This window comes from Tinamus guttatus, unplaced genomic scaffold (assembly GCF_059628265.1).
Source record: "Tinamus guttatus ecotype Peru unplaced genomic scaffold, ASM5962826v1 Tinamus_guttatus_pri_ptg000459l, whole genome shotgun sequence".
Lineage (NCBI taxonomy): Eukaryota > Metazoa > Chordata > Aves > Tinamiformes > Tinamidae > Tinamus > Tinamus guttatus.
In genome coordinates this window covers 4,716,763-4,742,756 of record NW_028288993.1, presented here as the reverse complement: position 1 = coordinate 4,742,756, position 25,994 = coordinate 4,716,763, and the positions used below count along the sequence as shown (strand labels likewise).

Below are 25,994 nucleotides of genomic sequence, written 5' to 3'. Positions count from 1 at the left end.
ATATTTGGTTCCTCCCACCTCCCCCAAAATGCAATTATTCAGATTAATTTCACATATTTGAAGAATGCCCTTTAAAGGCCCTTTTTTACCCCATTTCTGGACAAAGCTTAGAAGCAAAGATCCCTGCAACCACTGGGAAGTTTGTGTGCACGTTCTAGCTGCAGCTAATTTATTTGTGGGCAATATCAGGTCACAAAATACACAGTGTGAAAGGAGTACTGGCACTGGGCAAATTTTGAAGCAAATTAGGACGTTCTCACCCTGCTTCCTCTTATACCAGTCAGACTCCCTGACGGAAGTCCACAAATAATTTCTTCTCTAAGAAGACAATAAAAGCTCCTCCTAATACAGTCTCAAGAACCATATATACATATTTGTATATTTGAAAATGCTGGCAAAAGTCCACAGAGGCGGAAGATAAAAAACATGAAAGCTAAATCTAACACCAGGTTCTGTTCTGAACCTGACATCTAGAAACAAAATAATATAAGGCTTCTTTCTTCTGAAGTACCCTCCTCAAAATGCCTGTGATTTGCCAGTCACGTGTGGAAGAGAGGCCAGCTGTCGAGACCATATTTCTTTCTTCATGGTTTAGGAAGCGAGATGTTATGCAGCAGAGAGGCAGGCTTGACGAATACTCTGTGCCCAGGTGTTTAAGAGTGCAGTGACTGAATGCTTGTCTGGAAGTTGCAATAGTTTTGAAGTCATGTACCGATACACTGACTGCAAAAAGGGATTGGCTGCTGGAAAATAACAGATAAACAGTTGTTTTATATATATACACATATATATTCGTTTTTTAAAAAAGATGAGTAACATCTTTCCATCACATTGCCCACCAGCACATAACACATACCCCAAAACTATCACACTAGCATCCTCATACCATATTGTCGGGGGTTTTTTATCCACAGAGGGCTCTGATCTGGGTAGTCTGCTGGAACGCTGAGCTGTAGCGGTGGGACATTTGGAAGATTCTTGTCATCTAGAATACAGAAACACTTCTCATCAGATGAAACAAATCTTCAAGTACAGAGGGGGGTTTGTTTTTTTTTTTTAATAAGTCTGCAAGCCTCCATTCTTACTGGAATTCAATCTCATTGCTCCCTTTAAAACACTCCTTACTTCATTGGAAAAAGTTTATCCTGGCAAACACAGCTCCATCTCTCACATTTCTGCACCCTCTTAATCTCCTCATTTCATCAACTGAACTTCAGTAAGGTAAATATCTCATTTGTGAAAATTAAGTTCCTTTTGTATTAATATTCAGGATGAGAACAGTTCGCATTTCTCACATGCACATATATACATGTATTTCTCCCCCCCGCCCTGTTTGAATCGAAGTGCAAAACATGCTCAGTCTGTAACACTTTCTGCTTACTCAGCTGAGACAAGAAAGAAGAAAATTAAATCCCTTTTTCCAACATTCACTGTCATCAATGATCATTATTACAAACTGAAATAACCTCTCCTAAAATTAATGAGCCATTTCTCTAACTTTGTCCTGGTTGTTACTGGCAAGCCTCAAGACTACTCACAAACATCGCTTAGAATCAAATTCAATATTAGTTTCTCTTGCTTACCTAGCTTGCATATGAGATGAACTGTGCCATTGTTACTGCAATGGGAGGGGTCCAGGTTCACCAGGAACTTGGGATTTAATCTTGCAACTTCCCCTTGTAAGACATTTGGTATGGTCTGTCTTTCATCCTCTTCATATTTCCGCTTTCGAGGTGAAACAACAGGGGCCCTAAGCAAAATACAGTCCACAAATGGACTAAGCAAAAACTTTAAGCCAAGGCAACAATTTTCAAACATTTGGTATGCGAAACAGAAAGGTCAACTCCCACCTCAATAAGCCCATCCCTTCTTTCAACAGTTGGAATAAATGAGCAATTTTTCCTTAAATAATGAATCCTTAACACAGGGCACAAACATACGTGATGGGCGGGCCGTGGATCGCAGTCATAGCTGGCATGAAGGTGCGGTAAAGGGAATGGTTGAAGACGGGTGAACGGATGTTGGCCAAGACGGCGTCCAACAGCGGCTGACACAAGTACTGCTGTTTGGTGGGGGGCACGGGGGGAGGCGGTGGAGTAGGCTAAAACACAAGAGAAGCCCCTCTTGTTTTAATCAGCACAAAGAACTCTACTACTGATTCTGCACATTTTTTTTTTTTTAAGAGTAAACTTCCCATGTATAATATGCAAAGGAATGTCAAAACTGCGCATACAATAACATAAGAAAAAAAGTTTTAGGAAGCTATCCCCAAACCAGATGCAAAAATTCGTACAATTACTCAAGAGTGCTTCTACAAAGGACAAGAATTTGAAAACTCAGTTAAAAGATATAGACAAGGAGAAGTATTCATAATGAAGTAAATGCCTGTGCATTTTTACTGCTCCCTTACTCTGTCTCTCCTACTTCAAGCCAAAACAGCATGAGCAAAAAGGAATGTAAACAATTATTTTGCCAAGTCACAGGACTTTTTGGAATTAAGTACTTATTTATTACTAATGCAAACCATTACTTACCACAGCCATATCATTCTTGAGCTTCTCTAAAGCAATTTCACATTTCTGTAGTGTCTTCAGCGGGCACCTGCAGAAGAGGTAAAATTTCATCACCACAAAAAGGACCCCTCAACTCCAAAATTTCTGCTGAGCCACGCAGCTTCAATTCCAGCAGAGCTGGGATGCTAAACATTGCTTCAGAAATCTAGCATCTTAGAATGGATTACATTGCAGCATGTTAAAGGTCAAATTTCAAAATGCTTCTGAAATATTTAGTCCCTGAAAAACTTTACCAGTTGTTATTTTAAAGGAGAATTTGAATGCCAGTATTAAGAACTGTGTTGTCCACACGTTAGAGAATTTGGAACAGGCAGCAAAATATGGACTAGTTTCCCTCCAACTCCTAAAAACCTTTTCCAATTTATCAGTAAGGTGGGAAACACAACCACCCCCAGATGCTTGACATAAAAATTAGATTAACATGCAAAGAGCGTACAAAGCTATGACAGGTACAGAAGTTCTAATGCTGAGACTCTAAGGACTTGCACAAGAAAGTATTTTTGTAGGACTTCAGATAACAACAAAAAAGGTCCTTTTAACAACTTTTCCTGGCTATAACTTTTGAATACAAAAAGAAATCACGTTATAAAATAATGTGAAGTTCCAGAGGAAACAGACACCAAGGGACAGTAAGATTTTAAGAGCCAGGTTCCCATCATGTATGAAATGCATTGCCTGGATCCCTCAGGGTGCTGCAAGATTGCACACTACATCCCTGCTCACCACGGCGTGCCTTAGGCCCTGCAGCAAGGCTAAGCTTCAGTGCTACATTTCCGAGGGTAATTTCTAGAAGAGCTGGAGAGACTCATGTCCAGCCAAAAGGAAAAAGATTTACCGTTTTGAAGGATCAGTCAGGATATCTAAAAGACTCTTCATTTTACTCAGGTCCTTCTTCCTATCTGCAATAGTATCATAGAGACAAATAAGATACACTGTCTACAAGAACAGCTTCCAGCCTTGCAGACATTCTCACAGAAATACTGGATACTGGTAAGGCAAAAATATGAGCCAACACGAAGGAAATAGTGAGGATCAAAGTTTCTTTTCATTTTACTGTAAGTACATCCAGGGTTGTAAGGCCTATGAAAAGGTATCTCAAAAAGATTAAAAGGGAAACTGACAGAAATTTAAGGAATGAAGATTTTATCGACTTTTCATAGTAAGAAAATCTTTACAGTCCTCAGGGAAGGAAAAATAACAGCAATTAAATATACTTTAATTTTTAATTCCTGGAAGAGAAACCATCAGAAAAAGACAGTTCACAGCTTCTTCCATCAAGCTCAAAAGAGACACACATGACTAGGTAGAGGGGACCTCACCTTCATTTTTGTCTATCTTATTGATCATCCTCCGGAGTGGCTCAATGTATTTTGATAGCTGCTTGAGTTTCTCCAGATACTGTTGCTCCTCTGACTGACTAGAGCTGGCTGGACTCATGACAGAATTTGGATTTCCTGGCAAGAAGTCAAGATTGCACAAAACATGGATGACAGATATATGGCAGAATATTATTGTCATATTTCAGAATCTAGGTCTGAAACATGTTGATTCTCAAAGTGCAACTCAGGTCAAATACCCAGATCCACCAGCAGATGCCCTTTACAGGTACTTGTTCAACCTTCCGACAGTTGCGTAGAAGTAATGTGTTTTGTGGGCATAATCCCAATTCCCATTTAATACCAGTTTTGCCTGAAAAGGTTCAAAGGTTTATATATCTTAGACCCTCATTTTGCTTTCATTCTGACGCATTATACACTATATCAACACACTGAATTGGTGCAGTTTTCCTTTAGCACTGCTTTCCAAACTACAGAACATACACCGCTGAGGGTAGCAGAAGGAGCCAGTATGGTGAGACTTCTGTTCACAGTATTCGAACCCGCTCCTTGCAGCTCATGTGCATCCAAGAAGGTGCTCTGGAAGTAGGGCTAAACTCTGCCTGTGGTGGCAGGCAGTCTGTCTGTCATTAAGTCATTAGATCCTCTACAATTGCAGGCTGTTGCTCAGGATTCCTTTCTGCATGGAATTAAAGAATCACTAAGTCTCTCTTACCTTGCTCGATTAAAATAAGCACCATCCTTTTTTTCAAAGCAATGAAGAAGTAAAAACAAAAACAACAAAAAAAAACATAATTCAGCAATGAGAAATTGGCTTTAAGTTCATTTAGATTCATGCCGTTGTGCACATGGCCAATGCAGCAGATCTACTGTTTGAACACCAAGCAATGACAGCTTTCCTGGGAACTATTACAGGTAGCAAAACATGCACCAATTCATGGTCTGCAGTACAGTTCTCAGATGATTTACCTGGAGTGTTTAATGGACCCGGGGATGGGACGCTAAAGTTCTGAGGTGTTCGTGCAGCTGCTGGACTCTGGGATGGTTGTGGAGATGGACTGGGGAGAAAACTGCTAGGTGATGGAGCAGGGCCAGAGCTGAAAAAATAAAAATAAAATCAGACTTGCCAGAGTCCAACAAGGAAGCATGATCAGCCTGTGAGCAGATATGCTTTATTAAGCATTACTGTGACACTAACTCTGCCAAAATAACTTTGTGAGGATTTCTCTCACAGTATCGTTATTTAAATGGGAATTGTCAAAGAGTATTCAGCACAACCCCAATTGCTTTCTGAATAGAGTCTGCAGTAAAACCCACGCACTTCCATGAAAATAGATTAAGTTATGCTGAATGTTTCTCGCTCTAATAGTATTGACAAAGCTCCTCCAAAGTCAGAGTCTGGCTCACCTGACATTTGAGTTTGGCTGGGAGGTTGGCTGGCCTGGCTGGGGCGATGGCTGCGGCTGCGGTGGAGGAGGCATCGACTGGGGTGTTTGAGCTTGCTGGACAGGGGATGGGGATGACATCATGGTAATGTTGTTCTGGCTGACCTGAAATGTGGAAAAACACACCAAGATCAACAACAACAACAGAAGGGGAGCATACAGCGGGAACCTAACTAAAGGACTTTACCTATGGAGAGAAGGATATCATCAGGCCTACAGGAAACAGAAGTGTTAGTTTTATGTTCTCCTCCATAATGGAACAATCCCACCTGCATCTCTTTTGAAGCGCTCAGGGCTACCTTTCAGGACAACTTTACTAGAAATAAAAAGACTGCACATAACTTGTACAACTCTACAAGTGCTTTTCCTTTCCGAACATGCTGCAATTAAAATATCACGAGTAACATCTGAAAAGCCTGTACTTTATGCAGAGTACAAGAGACAGCTCCAGCTTCAGAATAACAAAACAAACAAACAAAATGCTTCCTTATTTTGACATTTTGATTACTGTCTTCAGAGGTCTGTCAGACTAACTTTCAAAATGGTTCTGTGGGAGGGATGGTGAGGGGGGAATAAACCTGACCTCCAAAAAGCTGTTTAAGTACTCAGTGTTGAAAGGGTGGGACAATGACCTTTGAAGGATAATGAGATATGCCTGAAGGAGAAAAAGATGCATCTGGGAATGTCTGGAAGAGCAGCAAACTCTGGGGACAACGAAGTTTGTTCTGCATGCTGTCTGTGCTAGAGCCAGATGTTCAGGTGAGAGCAACCTCTCACATCTGCTCAAACGAACATTTTCCCCCTTTGCTGATTAAAAATGAACCAGTCAAAAAGAAGACAGTATTACAGCCAGAAGTGTGCATAGTAGTGCAGATACTGCTTGAGCGTGTTCATTTCTAAGGCACATGCAGAGTCCTTGTAACAAAAGACCACAAATACCTATGTACAAAGTTAAGCTGAGTTGAGCTAGCCTACAAAGACCACTCATAGGGACTCATTAACCCAAGTGTTCATTAGATAAGCAATCTGTTAGCATTTCTTTGGATTAACAATATTTCCATTGCTCCAAGCCATTTTTAAGCAAATTCACAAGCCCCAAACATTTCATAGGTACTGCCATTCGTGTTGCCTTCACCCATACAGCCAACTGTTTCCAGAGGACATGATATTTAGCATCCTGAAAAGGCAGTATTGTATGTTCTATTATTCCATGTGCACCCTGAGAAGGACAGGATATGCGTTGCTTGGAATATCACATTATAGCTATGCAGAAAGTCACACACTTAGCATCCTCTCCCTTCAAAAAAAAAAAAAAAAAAAAAAAGAAAAAATAGGTGCAAATAATCCCCAATTTGCTGCAAATGGAAGACTACTCAGGTTACTTTAGCACCTACTAAAGCAGTTTAGAAATCAAATGCAGCCTTACATACCACGATTTCATTTTGAACTCCAGTAACTGCATTGCCTTCATAACCTCTCCTCTGCAAAGATATTATGTAGAACAGGGAGCCCGAAATTATATTTTAAACCAGCTATTTTATCTTCTTTTTTTCTGCGCAACCAGCATATATGGAGACTGTGCTTGCTGTTTCCCATAGGTTGTAAAAGAACCAATTTGCTACCTTGTTAGTTGAAACAGTTGAAAAGGCATTTCTGAGACTGAAAAGCACAGTGCCTCCCATAGAACCATGTATCTCAGTGCTGTTTGTGAGGAAGCTACAAAAAATCCTCCAAAAGCAATCCCTCATTCTTTCCAATTCTATTTAACATTCTGTCAAAAGGCCAGTGATATAGAACTTTCCCAATGAGGTGCTGAACCCATTTTTCCTCAAGTCAAACTAAGGCCACTTTTGAGTGGTTCAGCACTTTTTAGAAAAAAGAAAAAAAAAATCAACCTCCTTTATGTGTTTCAGCTTGGTTATACAAAACGACTTCTGAGAACATAGATTCTTGTATTTTGGGACACATGGTTACCAATCATTTGTACGTAATTTATCTTGAATATACAAAGTAACACAACTTCAAACATTTTCACTGCAGGATGAGGTTTTCTGCATCTAAAATCATGTTCAGAGGCAGTTACTGCAGCCCATCTGACATGAAGTTACTCTGCAATTCTGCTGTGACCCATCATGACACCATGCCCTAACTTCACAAATTCTTACCCAAAAAATACGTAGGCTTGCATAGCAAAGCTTGCACTCAATAACATCCACTAAACCAAAGCTACCCTTAGTGTTTAGAGCACACCACGCCTCAAGGTGAACTTAGCTATGAGACCTACCTCCACTTTGCCAAGTCCCAGGCAAAGAACAGCATTCAGGGCTAGGGATTGTTTTTCCAGGCAAAATAAGCAGAAACTATCAGCAAGGAAAAGGAGACTGCAACACGGAAGTGATGGATTATAATGGCGAAGAGTAGAAATACTTTTAATCTATAAGAAAACTCCATTTACACTGTATGCACAGTTTTAAAGATAAGCCAGCAAGGGCAGCCCTGGCCTGTTGCAATCTGTTGCAAACTGGGTTTAAAGTTCACCATCAAGCTGCCTTGCAAGACAGTGAAAACTCTATAGAATTTCAAACGAATTCGGACAAAGGGTTCCATATTCCCCGTCAGGCCACTGCCCCTTGCTTTATTTTAGTATTTCGTTCAGTTTACTTTTTTTCTGTATTTTATTTGCTGGAGATTTCTGCATGAACAATGCATAACTGCAAACTGAAAGTCCTTGCTATTGCAGACTGTGGATGTATACAGAGTATTCAGGAAGTTTCATATTAGGAATTCAGGAGAAAGATGAGGATTTGTGCATTGTTTTTTTGCTTTAGTAAAATGATAACGATTCAAAATTCCTGAGTGGGGGGTGTGTTGAGTCAATCCTAACATGGTGATTGCAATTTTTCCTAGCTATTCAAGAAATGCAGCTAAGATTCAAAATTTTCAGTTCATGCGTGATAGCTATTCAGTCACAGTGCTGAGAAAAGATCTTAAAAAGAGAGAGAGAGAGAGAAAAAAGGAAAACAAACAAACAAACAAACAACTCTCCCACACTGCAGAGTACCTGAGCCTGTGATAAGAGGGACAGACATGGCATTTGGGTCATATGGGAAAAAACCTTGAGCTCTTGCACTGAAAAAAATTAAGCACAACTCCAAGATTCTTTCCTGAAATGAAAACATTCAGGACTACCTATCACTAGCTGTAAATGACTCTTTCTGATACTGTATTCAAGGAGATAACCTCTTTAGTCAATATTAATCAGATTTAGCCTACAGCCCTTTATTCATCTAGGACCTGCTGCAAGAGCTCTGCCGCAAGGCAAAGACAACATATCCAACAGACAGTATCATTTAAGCATTTTACAAAATCAGAAACAACATAACTTACAACCTTCCTAGGACAAGAAGTGAAGTACACAGCCATTTGCAACCTGAGTAAAATATTTTAGAAACTAACATTAAAGATTCAGCCTGATCCTAAGCTATCAGTTACATAAAATCTTAGACTGGCTCAGTTGACTTGAGAATCATGCTTCTCGCCACCACTACGCCATGAATCTCTCATCCTACCACTACTTTCATGATAGTCATTTTTTATAAATAAATTATCTTTATTCTTCTGCTTTCTCTACTTGTTCAATATTCCAGGTCAGTCTTTGGCACTTCTTATTTACCAATTCATTCGGTGTCAGGAGTCAAAGCTCCTCAAAGGCCACTAACATGATGGCACTAAAAGATCAGCATACAGCACTGACAGATTAAACTAGAGGCCTCCTGATATGTCTCCAGTATTTACATATAAATTAATCTAATACTTAAATTGCTATCAGAGGAGGACTGTCTCAGGGCATATAAACTGCTACAGCATGTAAAGCTCAAAGTAAATTCTCCTTTGACTGAATAAGCAGCTATGGCTGGGTTTTATTCCAGTTAACATTTAAACAACTATGTGTCTTAGGAACAACCATGGATGAGTTTGCCTAGACCTGCAGAATCTTTCTGGTCACTGTATCTGCATTAATAAACCCCTGTCAGGAAAACGCTGAGCCTAATAAACTCGATGCAAGAGCAACACTAAGAAACAGTGTTTCTGACATTCTGCAGCCCCTGGTAAGCTGGCAATAGAAGCAAAAGAGTGAAGAATGAAGAAATCTTCCTGAAATCCACGAACATCAATACAAAGAATAAAAACCACATCTGGTATCAAATTTAAAAGCTGTTGTTTAGAAGAATAAGATATGAGGTCTGTAAATACTAGACAGAACAATGCAGATAAATTCCACTTGGCCACCCTAACCTGAACCATATTTAAATCAGCAGCAATTACATTGGACTGAGTAGAGTCCTATGTGTCCTATGAACTACGGAAGGGCAGAGCAGCGCCTAGTTTTGTGGCTGACGGGTGAGAATTCAATTCTGCTTCATTCTAGATCTCTCCATCCCTGCTCCCCCAGAACGATGAATTTTGCAGGTGGAAGCCCAGCTGTGGGCAGCAGCAGCAGGGCAGGTCCTGAGCTGCGAACGCAGAGGTGGTACCGGGACCTAACGCATCTTCAGCAGCGTTGGGCCCAGCGCTGCCAGCCCGGCCCGTGTTTCTTCACTGACGCGGGTGCAAACTGAGTCCGTGTGGCAGCTCCTCCTTCACAAGCGGGAAGAGCTCTGTATTTATTGATTCCTGATTACGTGCCCAAAAGCTACACAAACTCAAATGAGCCAAGTTTATTATTCACAAAAGAAACACCTACACAGAGTATAACCACATGATATACAAGGCCCCAGACACACCTCAGGCAGGACGTTGCAGTCCTGACTTGCAACACTTCTGGAGACTCTCCTAGATGTGCACTGGTTGCGGAGTATGGACAGAGATTAATTGGAGACTAGAAAATTGTACTCATTTGAGACCTGAATCAAGTATGAACATGGAAGTGATGTGTTAAAGTACAAAGATCTGTGCCACTTTAGAAACGTCTTACTTGATATCCCAAGCACTCAGAAAATCTCCTCTTTAAGAAAAAGAAGAGACAAGTCCATGGAAAAAAATAGATAGCGCAATAACCTGAGCAACTGCAGCAAGCCAGATGTGTGACGAAGTGAACTTCCCCTTGCTTGAAAGCAAGTGCTACACAACCACGTATTGACTGCTCTGTGCAATTCCTGCCCCAACGTGCACTTTGACTCAGTAAATACCTGTGGCATTTGCTGTCCGCCCATAGGAATGGAGCTTGGCGGCGTGGCAGACACAGCGGTGGTAGGCGGGAACCGTGGTCTTATTTGCATCCCACCTCGGGCCATAGGTGCGGTGATCATCTTTGAGGACAGAGGGACAACAGACAAAAGTAATCGCAAAACAAGAAATGCAGTGCACTGGCAGGATGAAAAGCACATGCAACCTCCAGGAATTAGGGCGAGGGGGAGCACAGAGGGAAGGTTAGTGAGTTCTTCTCTAAACGTTAACATGCTAGTTTACAAATCAGTCTCTTATTCACTTTCTATTCATCTGTAGAGAGCATCTAATGAATTCGAGATATCTTGAGAGGTGAGATTTAGATACAGGCTTGTGGGTCAAGGGCAAACAGTGCTGTCATTTTCTTGAATTATTCCTAAAATTTTGCCTGACATTTTGCCTTATTTCTAGAATTCTTGGAGTGCTCTAAGACTGCTGTCACGAATGCTCCATATAAGGAGCCTCCTCCTTAACGTCCTATGTTTCTTCTTCTTTTACGCTTTCCCCCACTGTGTACTCAAAGGATTTGGCAATATTTGCATATGCCATTTAAAATAATTTGGCAGACAGTTCAACAGCACTGTCACCACAAATGCTCCAATGAGTCCTACAACAGTGAGCAGAAGTTTAGAACAAACTGACCTCTGACAGCGTAACAGAGGAAGATGCCACAGAGGAAGATTCCATCACTACAACAGAAAGGACTTCTGAGTTTGGAAAAAAACAAAACAAAACAAACAAACAAAAAAAACAACAAAAAAACCTATTTCCTTCCTTTTGCAACCTATGAATGGGTCAAATATATCCCTGTAATATCTGTCACCTTTGTCATATATTTATTCTTCTTTTACTAAGCTGTATAAAAAGTTTCTGTTCTGACTTTCTAAAGTAATCTGCCTCAAATTTATTCATGCACTGTTTGATTCTACAGCTGTAATGACTGAGGAGTTCCAGAAGTACAATCATCATTTGGACAGATGCTGAAGATTAGTGTTAGAATGGGTTCATGTTTTAATAGTACCAGGCCTAAGCTACTCTGCAGCTACTAAGCTACTCTGCAGTATCTAGAAGTGCCTTTCACAACCTTTAGCCTGCATCTTCTTATAGAATTAAATAGATATACCTGCATAGACTCATGTTACTTAAAATTCAGTATTACACCAGATATATTATGAATCAAAATGTAATATAAATTTACAGGAAGTTTGGCATGTTTTGACGTAGGATTCGTTTAATTTTGACAATTATCCTATCAGTAAAACCTACTCGGTATTTCATAATTTTGCAATAAAATCTTCCAGGCCATTTTTTTTCCCCCAGTTTATATATTACTAAGGAACTCAGCAGGCTCTGACTAACCTAAGAGTTAACTTAGGAGTTAAAAGAAATCTCTTTTCAGGGAAGGATTTGGGGCACTCTTGCTTTGTGTTCTGTGTAAATGGACTGAAGCAGCCAGCAACATGTCTCTAGAGAGTCAAGAGAATGCATGTGCTTACGATTGTTAAAAATAAATAAAATTAAATACAACATAGCAAGACTGAAAAGGAAAGCAATAACTGATAAAGAAAATAGTGTCAAATTCAGCACAGCTGTTAGTTCACAACATCAGAGCGATGCAGTCCCTTTCCATCGAGGCAGGGAGGGATGTTCAGAGACAGGATTTCAAAAAGGAAACAAATGAGAGCTTCAGAGATCACACACACATGCACATGTGCACACACAGCATGCAACAGCCACCACAGGCAAACGCAACAACCCAGCACTGCCACAAAGCACAGGTGTCAGCTACAAAGTGAAGTGAAGAGCTACAGTATCAACATGAGAGCTGGTGAAGCAACACAACCCTAACGAAAATAATAATAATAATAAAAAAAAATGTTGGCAAAACCATCCTTCCAGGCACAATCACCCCATCAGAGACCCTCGTGAATGCACATGGATCTTTGGAGTGCATGAAAAACCCAGGGATGTTATGGTGACACACGTGTCCCATCTTGGTCTTGTTTCTCGTGCCACACCACCAAAACGTGCAGATTTAGGTTATTTCCTCTGAGGTCAAGGAAGTTATTCACACTGTAAGTGTCTGGCAAACCATGGAGCACCAGAAGGACAAACTTCGATTCAAGGGCTTTCAGCTGTTTCTTGTACTGCAGGTTGTTGGTCACGTGTGCATGCACAATTTGGATTTTGTTTTTGTATTTTGAAATAAATGTGCTTTGGAAATGAAGTGTATATTCAAAGTGAAACCAGCTTATAGCAAAAGGAATCTAATTTTCCCCCATTCTTCCAGCTCTTCAAAAGTTGGCACTCATATTACAAAACCTGTGACCTTTTAATGAAGGAGTGAGGAAAGAGGGTTCCAAGGATTGCACCTGCTTTACGGGGAAGAATGTGTCTATGAAAGAGTTGTTCTTGACAGATAGTCTAGGAACTAGGAATCAACCACAAATGTTCATGGACTTCTCAAAAATAAGTAAAATAACTGAAGGTAAACCCTTCATAACTGAAATAGAGATAATCCAATTTAAAGAAACAAGAATACTCAAAGAACAGAGAGGAAGCAGAGGAAGGGAAAGTCTTCCTTCACCGTAAGATATGAACCTCATTATTTGATTAAGGGGAAAAAAAAAAGGAATATAGCAACCAGAACTGTGAACCTGTAATTTTGATCCATCTAAAATCCAAGGATTCAGAATTCCTTAAATATGCTGCTCCATTAAAGGCAGGTCAGGTCCAATTTTCAAAGAGCAATAGCTAGCCTATATTCGGTGCACCTGAACAAATTGCACCAGAATCATGATTTAAGCTTTGTTCATACTTCAATCCATTTGATCACAGGTTTTCTCTTGATGCTCCAAGCACTTTTGTAGCACTCTGTGGTCACTAGGACACTGCTTTCCTTATTTATCTGCTTTACTTGTGAGTTAATGCTCTTAAGGACTAGATACCCAAGCAGCATAACATTCACCTGGACAGTGTCATTAGGACAACTTCAGAGAAGAACTTCAAATTCACATGGATCCATGTTTGAGCTTGGGATTAATTTTGTTTTTACCTAGAAATGCTGAACAGAAGCTTGATGAAAAAGGGAAAAGGCAGGCATATCAATGCAAATTCCCACCTTGAAAGCCCACAGAAACCAAGCTCAACTGTAACAAGCAAATACAGGGACAGAGTTTGCTTAAAATAAAAGTTTCCCAGAATCAAAAAGAAATCAAGATAGATTTATTAATTCTAGCGACAGTGGAAAATAGACTAAAGACAGGAGCAGAATCTAGTATCAAAAGAAACTTATAAAAATCAAAACCAATCCAACCATCCTCTCAAGACTAAAGCTGCATTATCATATTCTAGAGCTGTGTTCTTAAAACTAAACAGAAAATTGTTATACAAAGTATAAGAAACCAGTTTAATTATCGGACTTGAGCAGGATTAAGTGAATTTTAGTAGACTTGTACTTTAACAGCATTACAAAAAAAATGGAACAAGCTTATCTAGGCAGTTTAGAAAATTACATCTGTGATAGACAATGAGCAATCCCTGAGTTTAGTAGGCATGACTTAAAGCTGCAATGCAAAACCAGGTGACAACCAACCATTGTTTCACCAGAAATTTTTCAAATGCGCTGTGGTATTAAGCCACTGGCATATGAATTCACTAAGCAGGACAAGAATTAAGTTGCCTGTACATATAAGTACCATCCATCTGCTTAGGAGTTGAAAAAAGCAGTATTAAGTTAGTAAAACAGAAAAAATGGAAAAAAAAATCAGTCTCCTTTTAGACACACTAAGCCCCTACAGGTCTCAAGTGAAAATTAGCCATGAAATAAAGGTTTAATTTACATTTCAACTGTAGGAAGTGATTTCTGTATTGTTGCCAGTACTGTATGAACTGTACTTACCACTGCTCAGCTTTAGCATTCTGTGCTATGTCAACACAAGTAAAAGAATCAATACAGAAAAAGAACTCACTCTCCAGCAAAAATGTGGGCCATATAAAGTTGAGAGGGTACAAGACACTTTTCCTGACATAAGTCTGGAACTAGTTGTTATCATTTACCCTCGTTCAATAAGACTCTCTGCTGTCAAAGGGTCTTATTGAATCTAGACCATTACTTCTCTACTGAAGGACAAAATGGTGCAGTATGTGAAGTGCCTGGGGATACAGACACAACTTTGTATCGATCCTAGTCAACCTCATTACATCTCTCTTCCTGAGTCTCTTCATCTACAAAGTGGCAACAATTGTACTTACCCATGTCTGTAAAATACCTCAACATGAAACACTATAGAGGTAAAGCAAAGACTTCCATATTCTTGTGGAAAACAGGATGAGGGATTCAGGTCAAACAAACACTAACTTTTCCCCAGATCTCCTTCATAACAGACATGCATCAAAGAACAATCACTGGGGATACAAGTGTATTGTAGATAAAGAAAACTGTTTGGCAGCAAGCTTTCATCCAGAACTTTTTTTTTTTTTAATGTAACTTGCAACACATGTCATTTTTTTCCTTGGCAATTCACATTCACAACAAGGGCAAACTACATCTATGACCCAGTTCACTCAGAGAAAGAAAAGGAATGAAAGATGAAAGGAATGAAAGGGAAGTACAGAGGGATTTCATTATCTATACAACATTTTGTGCTTGGTAAGTGGAGAGGGAAGGTATACCATATGTGAATTAAGACCAGCAGGTAAAGATTCACAGCACAGAATCAGTTCACACAACAAAAGCGTCGTCTAAAAGAGTAACAAGAGTAAAGGTAATATACTCCAGGAACCATCAGTCAAACTTGTGGCATGACCATAGTAGGCCATCTTACTGATTGCACTCCTGTGCCACTGTGGGCAGCAATCTTACCTACTCAGGATAGAGAACATGCAGAGAGAGGTTGTCAATGAAATCCTGCCTCTGACTCCAGGCAAAGGAGAAACAGCATAAAACCCACATCCCCTTGATAAAGGGATGACCAGTGTCAGACCCCTCATCAGAAAGCCACTCGAACCCCAGCTCCATGCTCTCCTTAGCATGCACTTACTATAGGTCTGTGCTAGTGATACTGGCTCCAGGGCCCTTACCTGTCCTGCAGCTCCCATCTGAGCAGCTTGGGCCTGAGCTGCTTGCACTGCTGCTGCCTGCTGCTGCTGGACCAGCTGAGCTCTTACCTTGAGTGTAAAAGTAACATGTGTAAGCAAATACAGTAAGATCCTCTTGTTTCATTAAATTAACCACATTCTTAAAAAAAAGAACTGAAACCAGGCCCAAAAATGAACATTTAATGTCACCATACTCCTAACAGGCTAACAGATCTTTTAATAAGCTAGTATTTCCTGTTCCATTATTAGCAGAGGTCAAGAAGATTTCTCTAAAGAATCACAATGAACCAACAGTCAGCTGGTCACTAGCGCTTACCTGCATTGCTTTTAACTGTTGTGGTGTGAGAGTGACAGGCATAACCTGACCAGGAATTTGTCCTGAGATTGCCTGTGCTTGGGACACCATGGGCTGGGGTTGAGGCTGGGATTGTGGTGGAAGCTGAGACTGTTGTGCCTGAGCAACCTGTTGTTGTTGCTGCTGCTGCTGTTGCTGTTGCATCTGTTGCATTTGCTGCTGCATTACTTGTGGCTGTTGCTGTATCTGTTGCTGTGGTATTTGTTGCTGCTGCTGCTGCTGTTGCTGCTGCTGCTGCTGCTGTGCCTGCATAGCCTGTGCTGCCTGCAGCTGCTGCATTTGAGCAATTCGCTGGAGTTGCTGCTGCTGCTGTTGCTGCTGCTGCATCTGAAAAGCAGGAAGAACAAGGATGCTAAAGATTCCAGGAGTGTTACAGCAGCCTTATTTTTACAGAGCGAATAGAAGGCTAATGCATCACGAGGAACATTCAAGCCCAACTGAAAACTCAACCATTTTAAACACTCACTCTTCATATATCACTTCTACCTAGTATATATCCTGTAATTTTACTCTCATTGTGAGAAACTATTCTTACTACTAAAACGATTTTAAAAGGCAAAGATGAAGTCCACCAGCTTCTCCCTTACAAATGGGCTCAGAAACACTTCTTCAGATATAACCAACCATTTACCAGAACTGTGCAAGAACATAAGAACTGAAGATTCTTACACTGCCTTTGTGCCTGTTCATCAAGGATGATGAACATATAATGTTCCTGGCACACATTTTTTAAAGTAGCAATTTGCTCAGTGACAAAACAGCCACGGATTTCTAGAAGAACTGAAGTATTGCAACGGAACTCTCTCCTGTTTAAAAAAAGAAGACTTTAATTCTCTGTTACTATAATATGTGATCAAATAATTATAGAGTATTAGGCCCTTGCTCTACTATGCAATTCACTGTTGCCAACTAAACAGCCAGTCTAAACTGAACCCCTACCCCAAAACAGAAATGTGTTGGGACCAGGCAGAGCTAATACTCAGGACCGCCATGCAAGCCTAAGCTCCAGACAGAAGAGCATCACTGCAAAAGTAGCTAATCACAGATCACCTTAACTGCCACTGCAATTGTTTTGTTTGCCACTACCTGCTGCTGGTTTTGCTGCTGCTGCATCTGTAGTTTCAGCATGTGCTGTTGCTGCTGCTGGACAGCTTGCAACTGCTGCTGTTGCTGCTGCTGTTGCTGGGCTGCTGCAGCCGCTGCTGCCTGCTGCTGCTGCACCTGAAACTGCTGCTGCATGGCTGATTGCTGGGCCTGGAACTGCTGCTGCTGCAAAGCCACCTGCTGCTGCTGGAACTGTTGCTGCTGCTGCTGTTGCTGCTGAGCAATCTGCTGAAGCTGAAGTTGGGCTAAAAAGAAGGTTGAATGTACTTAGAAAGTGAAACCCAAAACATGGTAAGAGATACTACCCAGTATGACTTCACAATAAGATAAACTTTCAAGTACATGAATGCTCTTGGTTAGCACCATATACTTTTGCATCCTCAGGTGGAAGAAAAATACTAACAGCAGAATTAATGGCACATCCAATCAAATACCTATACATCTCACCAACTACACTGAAGCAGCAACCTAAGTACAGAGTGTACAAAAGTGCAGGAAAAAAAAACGTGTGACTCAGTGGCCATTTGAAGGGCCAACCATGAAAACACATCTTTCCACACAGAAGTCTCTGAGAAAGAGAATCTTAGAGACAACATTCACAGAAGCAACCAGCAGAAAACACAACAGCCACAGTAAACATAGGTGCACTCCACAGAAGCAGTAAGGTCCTAAAATTGACATCTGGGAGGATGGAGGAGACATTTGCTCATGCAACAGCTCAAATAAAGTTTGTTCCTTCCTATACAAGGGGAAACATTTATCCCACAAAGTATAATATTTTAAACTGGTTCTCCTCCGTGTACTTCTTCCAGATGATTAGTCCAGAACTATTAAATAGAGAAACTCACCAAAAGGCCAGTCTAACAATTTCAGTGACTGAAGTTAAATGAATACTTACTCTGCTGAGTAGCTGTAGAGACACCAGGCATCCCATGAGGGGGCATCCCAGAGGTCCCAGGAGGCTGCTGTTGCCCAGGGAGACTCATCTGCTGTCCCATTGGGCCGAGGGCACCCATCCCACTCATGGGTGCCCCCTGAGCTCGTGAAGCCATGCCCATCCCAGGTGCCCCTGCTGGGGGACCCCCTGTTAGATTCTGCAGGGCATTCATAGGATCTACAGGGAAAGCAGCAGAGTTACTAATATGTAGACAGATGTGAAATTTCCTCCCTCAAATTTTCCATTCTCTGGTATCCATGAACACAAGACTCAGACCATAACTAGATCCAACCCCTGAGCACCTAAAACTCACTGCTCTGCCAGTGAGACCACAAGAAACTGCTGGGAGATCTTTGCCTCTCTATAAAAAGACTAGAGATTATTTAAAGTGCTTCAGTTTTATAAAATTTCTTATTAGAAATTCTAAATATAGCAAAGGAATTAATTAGGGATCTCTGGATATACAACACATGGGGCCAACAAAACTCAGTAAGGAATTACAGCTTGTAATTTCAAAAATCAATAGAGTCCTGCTGCAGATCCATTTTGGCCTCCGCCTCCCAAGGACAACACGGAGAAGCAATGCTCAGACCAGAGGAGGCACCTTGACCTTGTAATATAGCTCCCCTAGCCATAACATCACATTTTCATGGAACAGATAAATTCAGTGTCTTTCAATCAGGAGAACTGTCACAACCTGAGCACACAAAAGTGAAGTCAAATAGGAAACAGAAATTCAGAAGGGCAAAACACAGTGTGGTGTGTAAAAGCAGTATTTGTTTTATTCATCATGCCTAGAGCACAAATCTCCCTTCAGGATACTCATCAAATAATTCCTAATTGCCTAGGTTGGATGCTAATGAATCCTAGACACTTCATGCAATCTACAGAGGGATAAAAGTGGTGGATTATATTATGTCCCTAATATATAACGCTGTAAGAGTTATAACAGCGGCAGAGGACATAATGCAAATCTAACCTCAGCCAAATGACAGTGCACATACCTCACAAAACAAAACCAAAAAACAAAGTTCATTTCTATTGCAAAAGATTGAGGAATCCAAAGATGGCCAGGAGAAATAGGGACTACCAAGCAATAGATTGTTTTCAGCCCCTGTTGCTCTTTGCTGTGGTAAAAAAATAAATAAAATAAAAAGAAACAAAGCAGTTATCCTGAAAACACTGTTACACTGAAAACACCGGTCAGGCTTGTCACCCTCACCACTGAACAATCCGTTAGACCATTGTGTTACCTTTCCTTTTCTCCAACGGGAGGTAAGGGAGAGAAGGTGGAAGGAAGAGGAGAGGAATGGGAGGAAAGAAGAAAGAGGGGAAGAAGAAGAAGGAAAAAAAAAAAAAAACTCTTACCACTGACCGAAGCCTGAGATTTCTTATTGTCTGCAAAGGAGAAAAAAAAGAAAGAAAGAAAGAAAGAAAAGGACTTTGTTCATCTTGTCACAAGCAAATTTGGCACTTTAGAAACACTCTCCACAAGAAATATATTCACAGTATAAATAATCACTATCTTCTGTAGTTCTACTCATCTCTATACAGTTTACCAGACCCATTGTCCTAGACCGCTGTATCACAGCTATAATGAGCATAATGGTAGAGAGGTATTTTCATCTTTCTTATCAGATATAGTTTGAGGACTGAGCAAGCAGAACAAGATGCATTAAGCTAAACTGGTCTGGTAACCAAAATGCTATGTAAACAATGAAAATAAAAGAAATATTCAGGAAAAAGAAAAACTGATCAAGCAAAAGAGTAGTAAATTCAAATTTCTGAAAAACTTAACTTACAGACATACATTGCAAAGGAAATAATATTTAGGAATTGAGCATGTACATTACAGAGGAAATTGTTAAAGCAACTCACAAGCAGTCACACTCAGAACAACAGCTACAAAGCCTATTTTTTCCCCCTCTCTCCTTATGAGCAATCCTGCTAGTGGTGGGGAGGGGGAAGAAAAAAGAAAAGCAGTTACTTACGAATGTCTCGAAAATGGATAATCAGTCTGGCCACAAGGGAAAGATACTCCTCCTAAAGGTAAAGGTAAAGGTGAGTATTTTAACATGGGAAACAAAACCACCACGACTTTCATTCCTTCCCTCTTCTTCCACCCCTTCAATGTAACAGATTTTCCTTTACAGGGCCAGCAAGCTTTTCAAAGGAGCTCACTCGCAAAGAACAGACTGTCCATGTACTGAGAGGGAATATTTTCACCAGAAAGTCGTTGTGTTTGATAGCACAGGAATGGCAGGAGTTCACAAATTCATAGCAAAGAACAGGCAACCTCTGTGACAGCCATACTAATAGTGCCACAATATGTGTATCCAATTACAGAAGAAGGCATCCACTTTTCATTTTTTAGCCCTTCTAGTTCTTTTTGCTCAAGGACTGAGCCTTCTTATTTAGTACATTGGCTTATTTTAATCTGGCATCGAATTAAGTCACATTCATATGGCAAACCCCTTTTTTAAGCCAAGTTAGCATTACAGAAATTACAAAGTCACCATCTCTAAAGAATATAGTTGTCCAATTATCCTTGCAGAAATGCCAGAAAAGAAATGACAAGTATTCTTTGTATCATTTTATTAGCATGCCTCATAGTGCATAACAGAAAATGCCAGAAGACTGAGAGGTTATACCCACACATGAAACTTCTAACTCAGCCAACAAGGATACCATCAGTAGGCATAAATTTCTGACAAAACATAGTAAAACTCTCACCAAGGTAAGTTTTATCTCAAAGAGATGTTTGGAGACAGCAATAGTACCCAATTTCAAGCTTCTTGTGTGAGTTGTGTTATAGATTTTTGTGGTATTGTTCCTAATGTTTTTGCAATTTCCTTATAAGAAATCTCCAGGAAGAAGTTTACATCTGGGTAGGATCTAGAATTGTACAAAACCATAACCACATCTCTTCCACAGAGATCTCAGCACTTCCCCTGGTCTTACTCCTAAGACAACGTTTTTATTGATAACTTAGTCTCTCCCAATCACCACACTGTACACAGAATAGAGCTACACTGTAGATTCTGTATAGTTCATTACATGCTAGTCTTTAGATAAGGCTTAATTAAGCACAGTCCCATATACACCTTAAATGCTACAGTGTTAGCCAATGTTAGTCTTAACCTGAAGTCTAGCTCCCTAACTCGATATAACTCGATACTGCCCATATGGCAGGAAAAACTCTAAGGCAAAAAGGATCACACTAAATCCTAAATCTTGCATAAGAAGGTACTCTAAGCAAAGACTGATAGTAAACTATGTGCATTGGTTTGCTGTTGCTGTGGGCTGTCCCCAACTTCTTTGCCATCCCAGTAACTTGTGGAAATAGAGAGATGCTTTACCCTTGTTTTGGCCTTCATAAAAACATGACTCTCCATATCTTTGCTGGATTTATTGTGGGCAACACCAGCCTTCCTCATAGCTTCATCACTGAAAAGCAACAGAAAAAATAAGGATGAGATTGAGGACATCAGAAAACAGCTTCTGTAGTTGAAAAGGTCTGTGTAACAGCTATTTATGCCTTTCTTTTGGATAGACCCCTATAAAGACAAACAAGCAAACAAAATCCTCATACATTACTTACAACTGTTGCCCTTTAAAATTTTCTTCAAATTGATAAGAACCCAATTCATTTATAAAAGGCAACACAAAAATTCTCTGCAAATGTTCAAGAATTACTGGCAAGACATTACTTTGCTATCTAAAGTATTACTTCAACCAAACGTCAGCTTTCAAATCCCTTACTCTTCTTTCCCATTTACCAGCTAGAATAGGGGCCTACTGCCCTTTATCCAACACATCTCTTGTAAACTGGACCAAGTTCTGTCTTCTGGATGAGAAATATGTGAGAACAAAAGAACACTGCCCAAAACCATACTGCTAAGTTCATGAAGGGAGAGAAGTGCCATTTTCAATACATGAAAAAGTAAGAGAGAATTCCACAATGAAATATGCAAAGTTCAATACGTTCTGCCTGAAGCAAGATTTCAGTCAGGAGAATATCCCTATTCAAATCCCCGGGGCAATCTCACTCTCTGAAGAATCTCATTTTGCTGCAAAACTGATTACTTTTTAATGCAATCTAGTAGCTACAGCTTCAACTCCATAAACAGGCTACCAGAAATAACTTTTGCCTTGTAATTAACATCTCTTCAACTTATATCTCAGTAACCATTGTGGCATAAGCAACTAGCCCACACTAAACATATCCCTGAAAGTTCCAGTACATCTGAAACACGGCCACCCTTTTCTCCCCTGCATTCCTACCACATCCATCCCTTGGAGCAGGACTAGCTGCACACTGCAATGATAATGCCTCTCATCCTGAAGTCAGCGAGAACTGAGCACATGGAGATAAAGAAAAGATTACGCACAGGCAAATAAAGGAAGTAACATGGACATAGTATTAAAGGGACATGATACAGAGACAGTGAGTGATAAATCAGATATTTGGGGGAAAAATATCACATAAAGAGAAATTATTTATTCTTTTTTATATATATACACGACACATATCTTCTATTTCCTTTTGATGTTACAGAACACGAAAAATAGCTACCCCGATCTTTTATTTCAGATCACATCAACCTTTGCAGTTGATGCAGAACACTCAAGGTTGCAGTTTCACAATATGTACTTCATGCAATATCACCTTCAGAAATTCTCCTCCATTCCTAAAAAGCTTCTTTCTAACCCAATCAGGTGCCACTTCTCACTGAGAACGATTGACCCAGTTGAAAAACTCGCAAAATATGTTCTTCTTCAAAGTTAGACCACTTCCCCAACCAATTCACACCATGACTGCATTAAGTTGGTTGTTCTAGTAAAACCAAAGGGCAGGGAGTTGCATGACCATCAATACATTAAGCCAAACCCAAGCTTCATCACCAAACACTGCCTTATGAAAATGAAACAGGATGCCTGATCACTCAGTTCAACAAGTTTTTCTGCCATAACAAAAGTGTTCAAAGTGTTCAGGTGAACTGAGCCACAACTACATAAAAGGATTAAAAACCTCTTTCCAATCGTGCAAAACAATGAAATAAACATCTTTTCACAGTACAAGGAGAAACAGCACCCCCTCCCACACACACACACAGCTGCACAAGCATTTTCTCCAGTAGAACTAAGAAGCTTCTCCTTGCAAGTTATGTCAGTACAACCATTTGTGGCTGTGCGGCCAGCAGTACTGAAAGGCAGTGCTGGCTAAAAACAAGCACTTTTCCCAAGTTATTTTTAACTCTGAAAAAAAAACAGCAACTTCAGTTCACTGCATGGTAACCCAAACAGTTGCACTCAAGAGGTACTGCAAAGGCAGATGCTCCTTTAGCAAATAACTGTGTCAAAATAAGCATTTATAATATTAATCTCCTAACTTTCTATAGATCCAGGGAAGCAGAAATACCTGTTTTCTCAGCTTGGTTTTTCCTCAGGTCTCAGAGAATCTAGGCTGGAATATAGACTTGAAGATGCTTTATGAACAACTTTTGTGATTTTTTTTTCATTGGGAGCAGTAATGCAAATTATCTTCCACTTTTTTCCACTCAAGGCACTCGAGTTGATTCAGTTATCTCCTACTTGCCCCTTCTCAGTCTTCACCTCAACTTTCTTCACATACTTCCTAACCTTATTTACATTTATCACGGGCTAAATCCTTCTCCATCTGTATGTTAAGAACATACACATTAAAACTTTGAGCAAAAACCTCACCTTGACATCTAAGAATCATTACGTAAGTTATATTCTCTTTCTGCACTCAGCATGCTTCCTTTCTAATACAGGTTGCAAGTAGTCAGAGGCAGAAAATGTAAATGTCTATGTACCAATTTTACCATCATAAAATCCATCTCAGGCTCATTCTTCAGGCAACACCAACATTTAAAAGTCCATTATGGGAAGGCCGTTAGGACAGAAGAACCCCAAGGGTCTGGGTGCCAAGGCACTAGGATGTGGCTGCTCCCCATAAGGAGCAGTATAAAGGGGCACCTTGCAAACCCAACCACACTCCTGCATCATGTCCATCGCCCGGGCCAACCTGAGAGGAACCTGAGAAGCTCCCTGGATTCCTGGTCTAGCAACAGAGTGGGCCTGTGCCCACACAAGGCTCTAACATTAAGTTATACAGTGTTGGAGGGCATTTTTGCTTGACTGTTTTGAGGGAAGAATTAAAAGCAGGGGTTCATCTCACGAATGACTTTACAAACACTTCAGAAAGCAAAATATCATTTCTGAACACCAAATATACTTGCAAAGCTTTGCCAGACATATGCTATGGTGCTTCTTTCAAGAATGCTGTAATGGTTTAATTCTGAAACATCACAGTAAGCAACGCAAGAACCTGGGAAAAAGCTAAGCCAATGATGGCAGCAAAACCATCATGCAGTCAAGCTGTGCACTGCCTGCACACCAGAATGAGAAGCAGCTTGTTTTTAAACAGCGATTCTCGTGAGCAGCAGAGCAATACCAAACTTATCAAAAACCTAAATAAACAAGTGTAAATACAGATTTCAGCGCCCGGAAGCGGCGAGGGCAGCAGGGGAGGGAGCGCGCGGCCCGGCTGGGCCGCACTCACATCTGGCTGACGAGCTTCTGCCGGAAGTTGGTGCTGCGCCAGTCGCTCTCGGGCCCCGTCACGTCCATCCCCGCCACCAGCCCAGGCCGCCCTCGCGCTTCCCCCCCGCGCCGCTGCCGCCGCCGCAGTCGCTCCGCCACACGCCACTGCGGGGAAGTGACGCACGACACTTCCGGCGCGCTGCGTGATGGAAGGGGAACGAACCGGCAATAGCGGACGGTTCTCGCGAGAGCGGGAGGCCCAGGGCATGCCGGGAAATGGAGTCCCGGTGCCCCTGTACGGGGAGCGGGGCGAGCGGAGCCGCCGCCGCATCGGCTCCGCGGAGGCCCCGCGCGCAGCGGGCCCGGCCCGCGCGGCCCAGGCGGCGGCCGTAGGGGTTGGCAGCACCGGCAGCCGCAGCCTGCGCACCCGACGCCCCGCGAACGGGCCGCTCCTGCCTGCGTTGTGCCCCAGGAGAGGCCTCCACAGCCCCTGCCGCTCCTCACGTCTCCCCGAGTCTCTCCAGAGAGCTCGGCGGTACCCGGAGCCTGCAGGTGGCAGATCCGCAATCCTGAAAGCCAACAAGGGACATGTACAAGTGCGTAGCACTGTCTGCAAAGAGCCCCAGGCAGAAGGGCCTCAGGCGTTAGTGGCAGCTCATCCCCCTCGTCTTTTTTACACAACCTGCAGCACATCGTGGATGAGCACGACCACCCAGTGCTGAAGGTTCATGAGTGACGCTGCCACCTTCCAGACCCGGCTGCTCCCAGGGAAAAAGCCAGGGAAACGCAGCCGCTCCCGCCGCGGAAGAAACTGGTGGTAACTGGAGACCCCTCGGATGGCGAATGCTCAGGTAACACCGGGACGGCTCGGCCCTTTCCTCACGGGCACAGGAGGAACCCAGGGCTCGTTATCGCCTAATGCAAGCGCGTCTTGCACGTGCTTTGGTCGAGGTTTCCGTATTTCTGCCCGCGAGGGCAGCGTGACGGGTCGCATGTCACCCGCGCTCCACCGCCCCCCGGCCTGCCGTGACAGCACCTGCCCGGCAAGGGCGATGCTAACGCGCTTCTCAGCCTCTCGGCCCCGCGGGGCCGCCGTACGCAGCCCGCACCGGGCGCTGCTCGGCCTGCTGGGAGTTGTAGTCCGCGCGCCGCGGCGGGGCACGTCGGGAGGCGTAGTCCGGGCGGCGCCCCCTGCAGGCCGGGCGGGTCCGCCCGCCGCCGGTGCCCCGGCATGGGGGGATGCGGGGGGCGCCGGGCCGCGTGGCGCGACGACAGGCGGGGACACCGGGGCCCGGGAGGGCGGGGGGGGAGGGGGTGGCAGGAGCAGCCGCGGGCTCCCCGCGCCGC

General features: G+C 42.0%; 2 protein-coding genes across 5 annotated transcripts in view; one reads left to right on the top strand and one right to left on the bottom strand.

Annotated features, from left to right (window-relative positions):
* GGT1 (gamma-glutamyltransferase 1) overlaps positions 1-25,994 on the top strand; it is a 112,826-nt gene that overhangs the window by 76,840 nt on the left and 9,992 nt on the right. The window lies entirely within an intron of this gene.
* On the bottom strand, positions 139-24,769 carry MED15 (mediator complex subunit 15). 4 transcript variants are annotated; one of them, XM_088532356.1, is made up of 18 exons: positions 24,667-24,769; positions 21,437-21,524; positions 20,069-20,120; positions 19,446-19,475; positions 18,039-18,254; positions 17,120-17,385; positions 15,998-16,363; positions 15,664-15,750; positions 10,545-10,664; positions 5,318-5,460; positions 4,880-5,007; positions 3,893-4,027; positions 3,409-3,472; positions 2,535-2,601; positions 1,941-2,101; positions 1,584-1,750; positions 887-985; positions 139-743 (listed from the first exon to the last, which is right to left on the bottom strand). In XM_088532356.1, the coding sequence occupies exons 1-18, from the start codon at positions 24,732-24,734 to the stop codon at positions 607-609; spliced, it is 2,394 nt and encodes a 797-aa protein (XP_088388482.1). In that variant the 5' UTR covers positions 24,735-24,769; the 3' UTR covers positions 139-606. The 4 variants fall into 4 exon arrangements, with proteins under 4 accessions (XP_088388482.1, XP_088388484.1, XP_088388483.1 ...); XM_088532358.1 differs by having other exon boundaries at positions 139-740; XM_088532357.1 differs by having other exon boundaries at positions 17,123-17,385.

What these genes read in the sequence shown, in the direction of transcription:
- MED15 (XM_088532356.1), bottom strand. Translation starts at nt 24,734, where the DNA reads ATGGACGTGACGGGGCCCGAGAGCGACTGGCGCAGCACCAACTTCCGG. An exon ending in AGATGGGAGCTGCAGGACAG is followed by an intron (nt 10,665 to 15,663) that starts GTAAGGGCCCTG and finishes CTGTCCTCAAAG; the next exon opens with ATGATCACCGCACCTATGGC. An exon ending in CAGCCAAACTCAAATGTCAG is followed by an intron (nt 5,008 to 5,317) that starts GTGAGCCAGACT and finishes TTATTTTTTCAG; the next exon opens with CTCTGGCCCTGCTCCATCAC.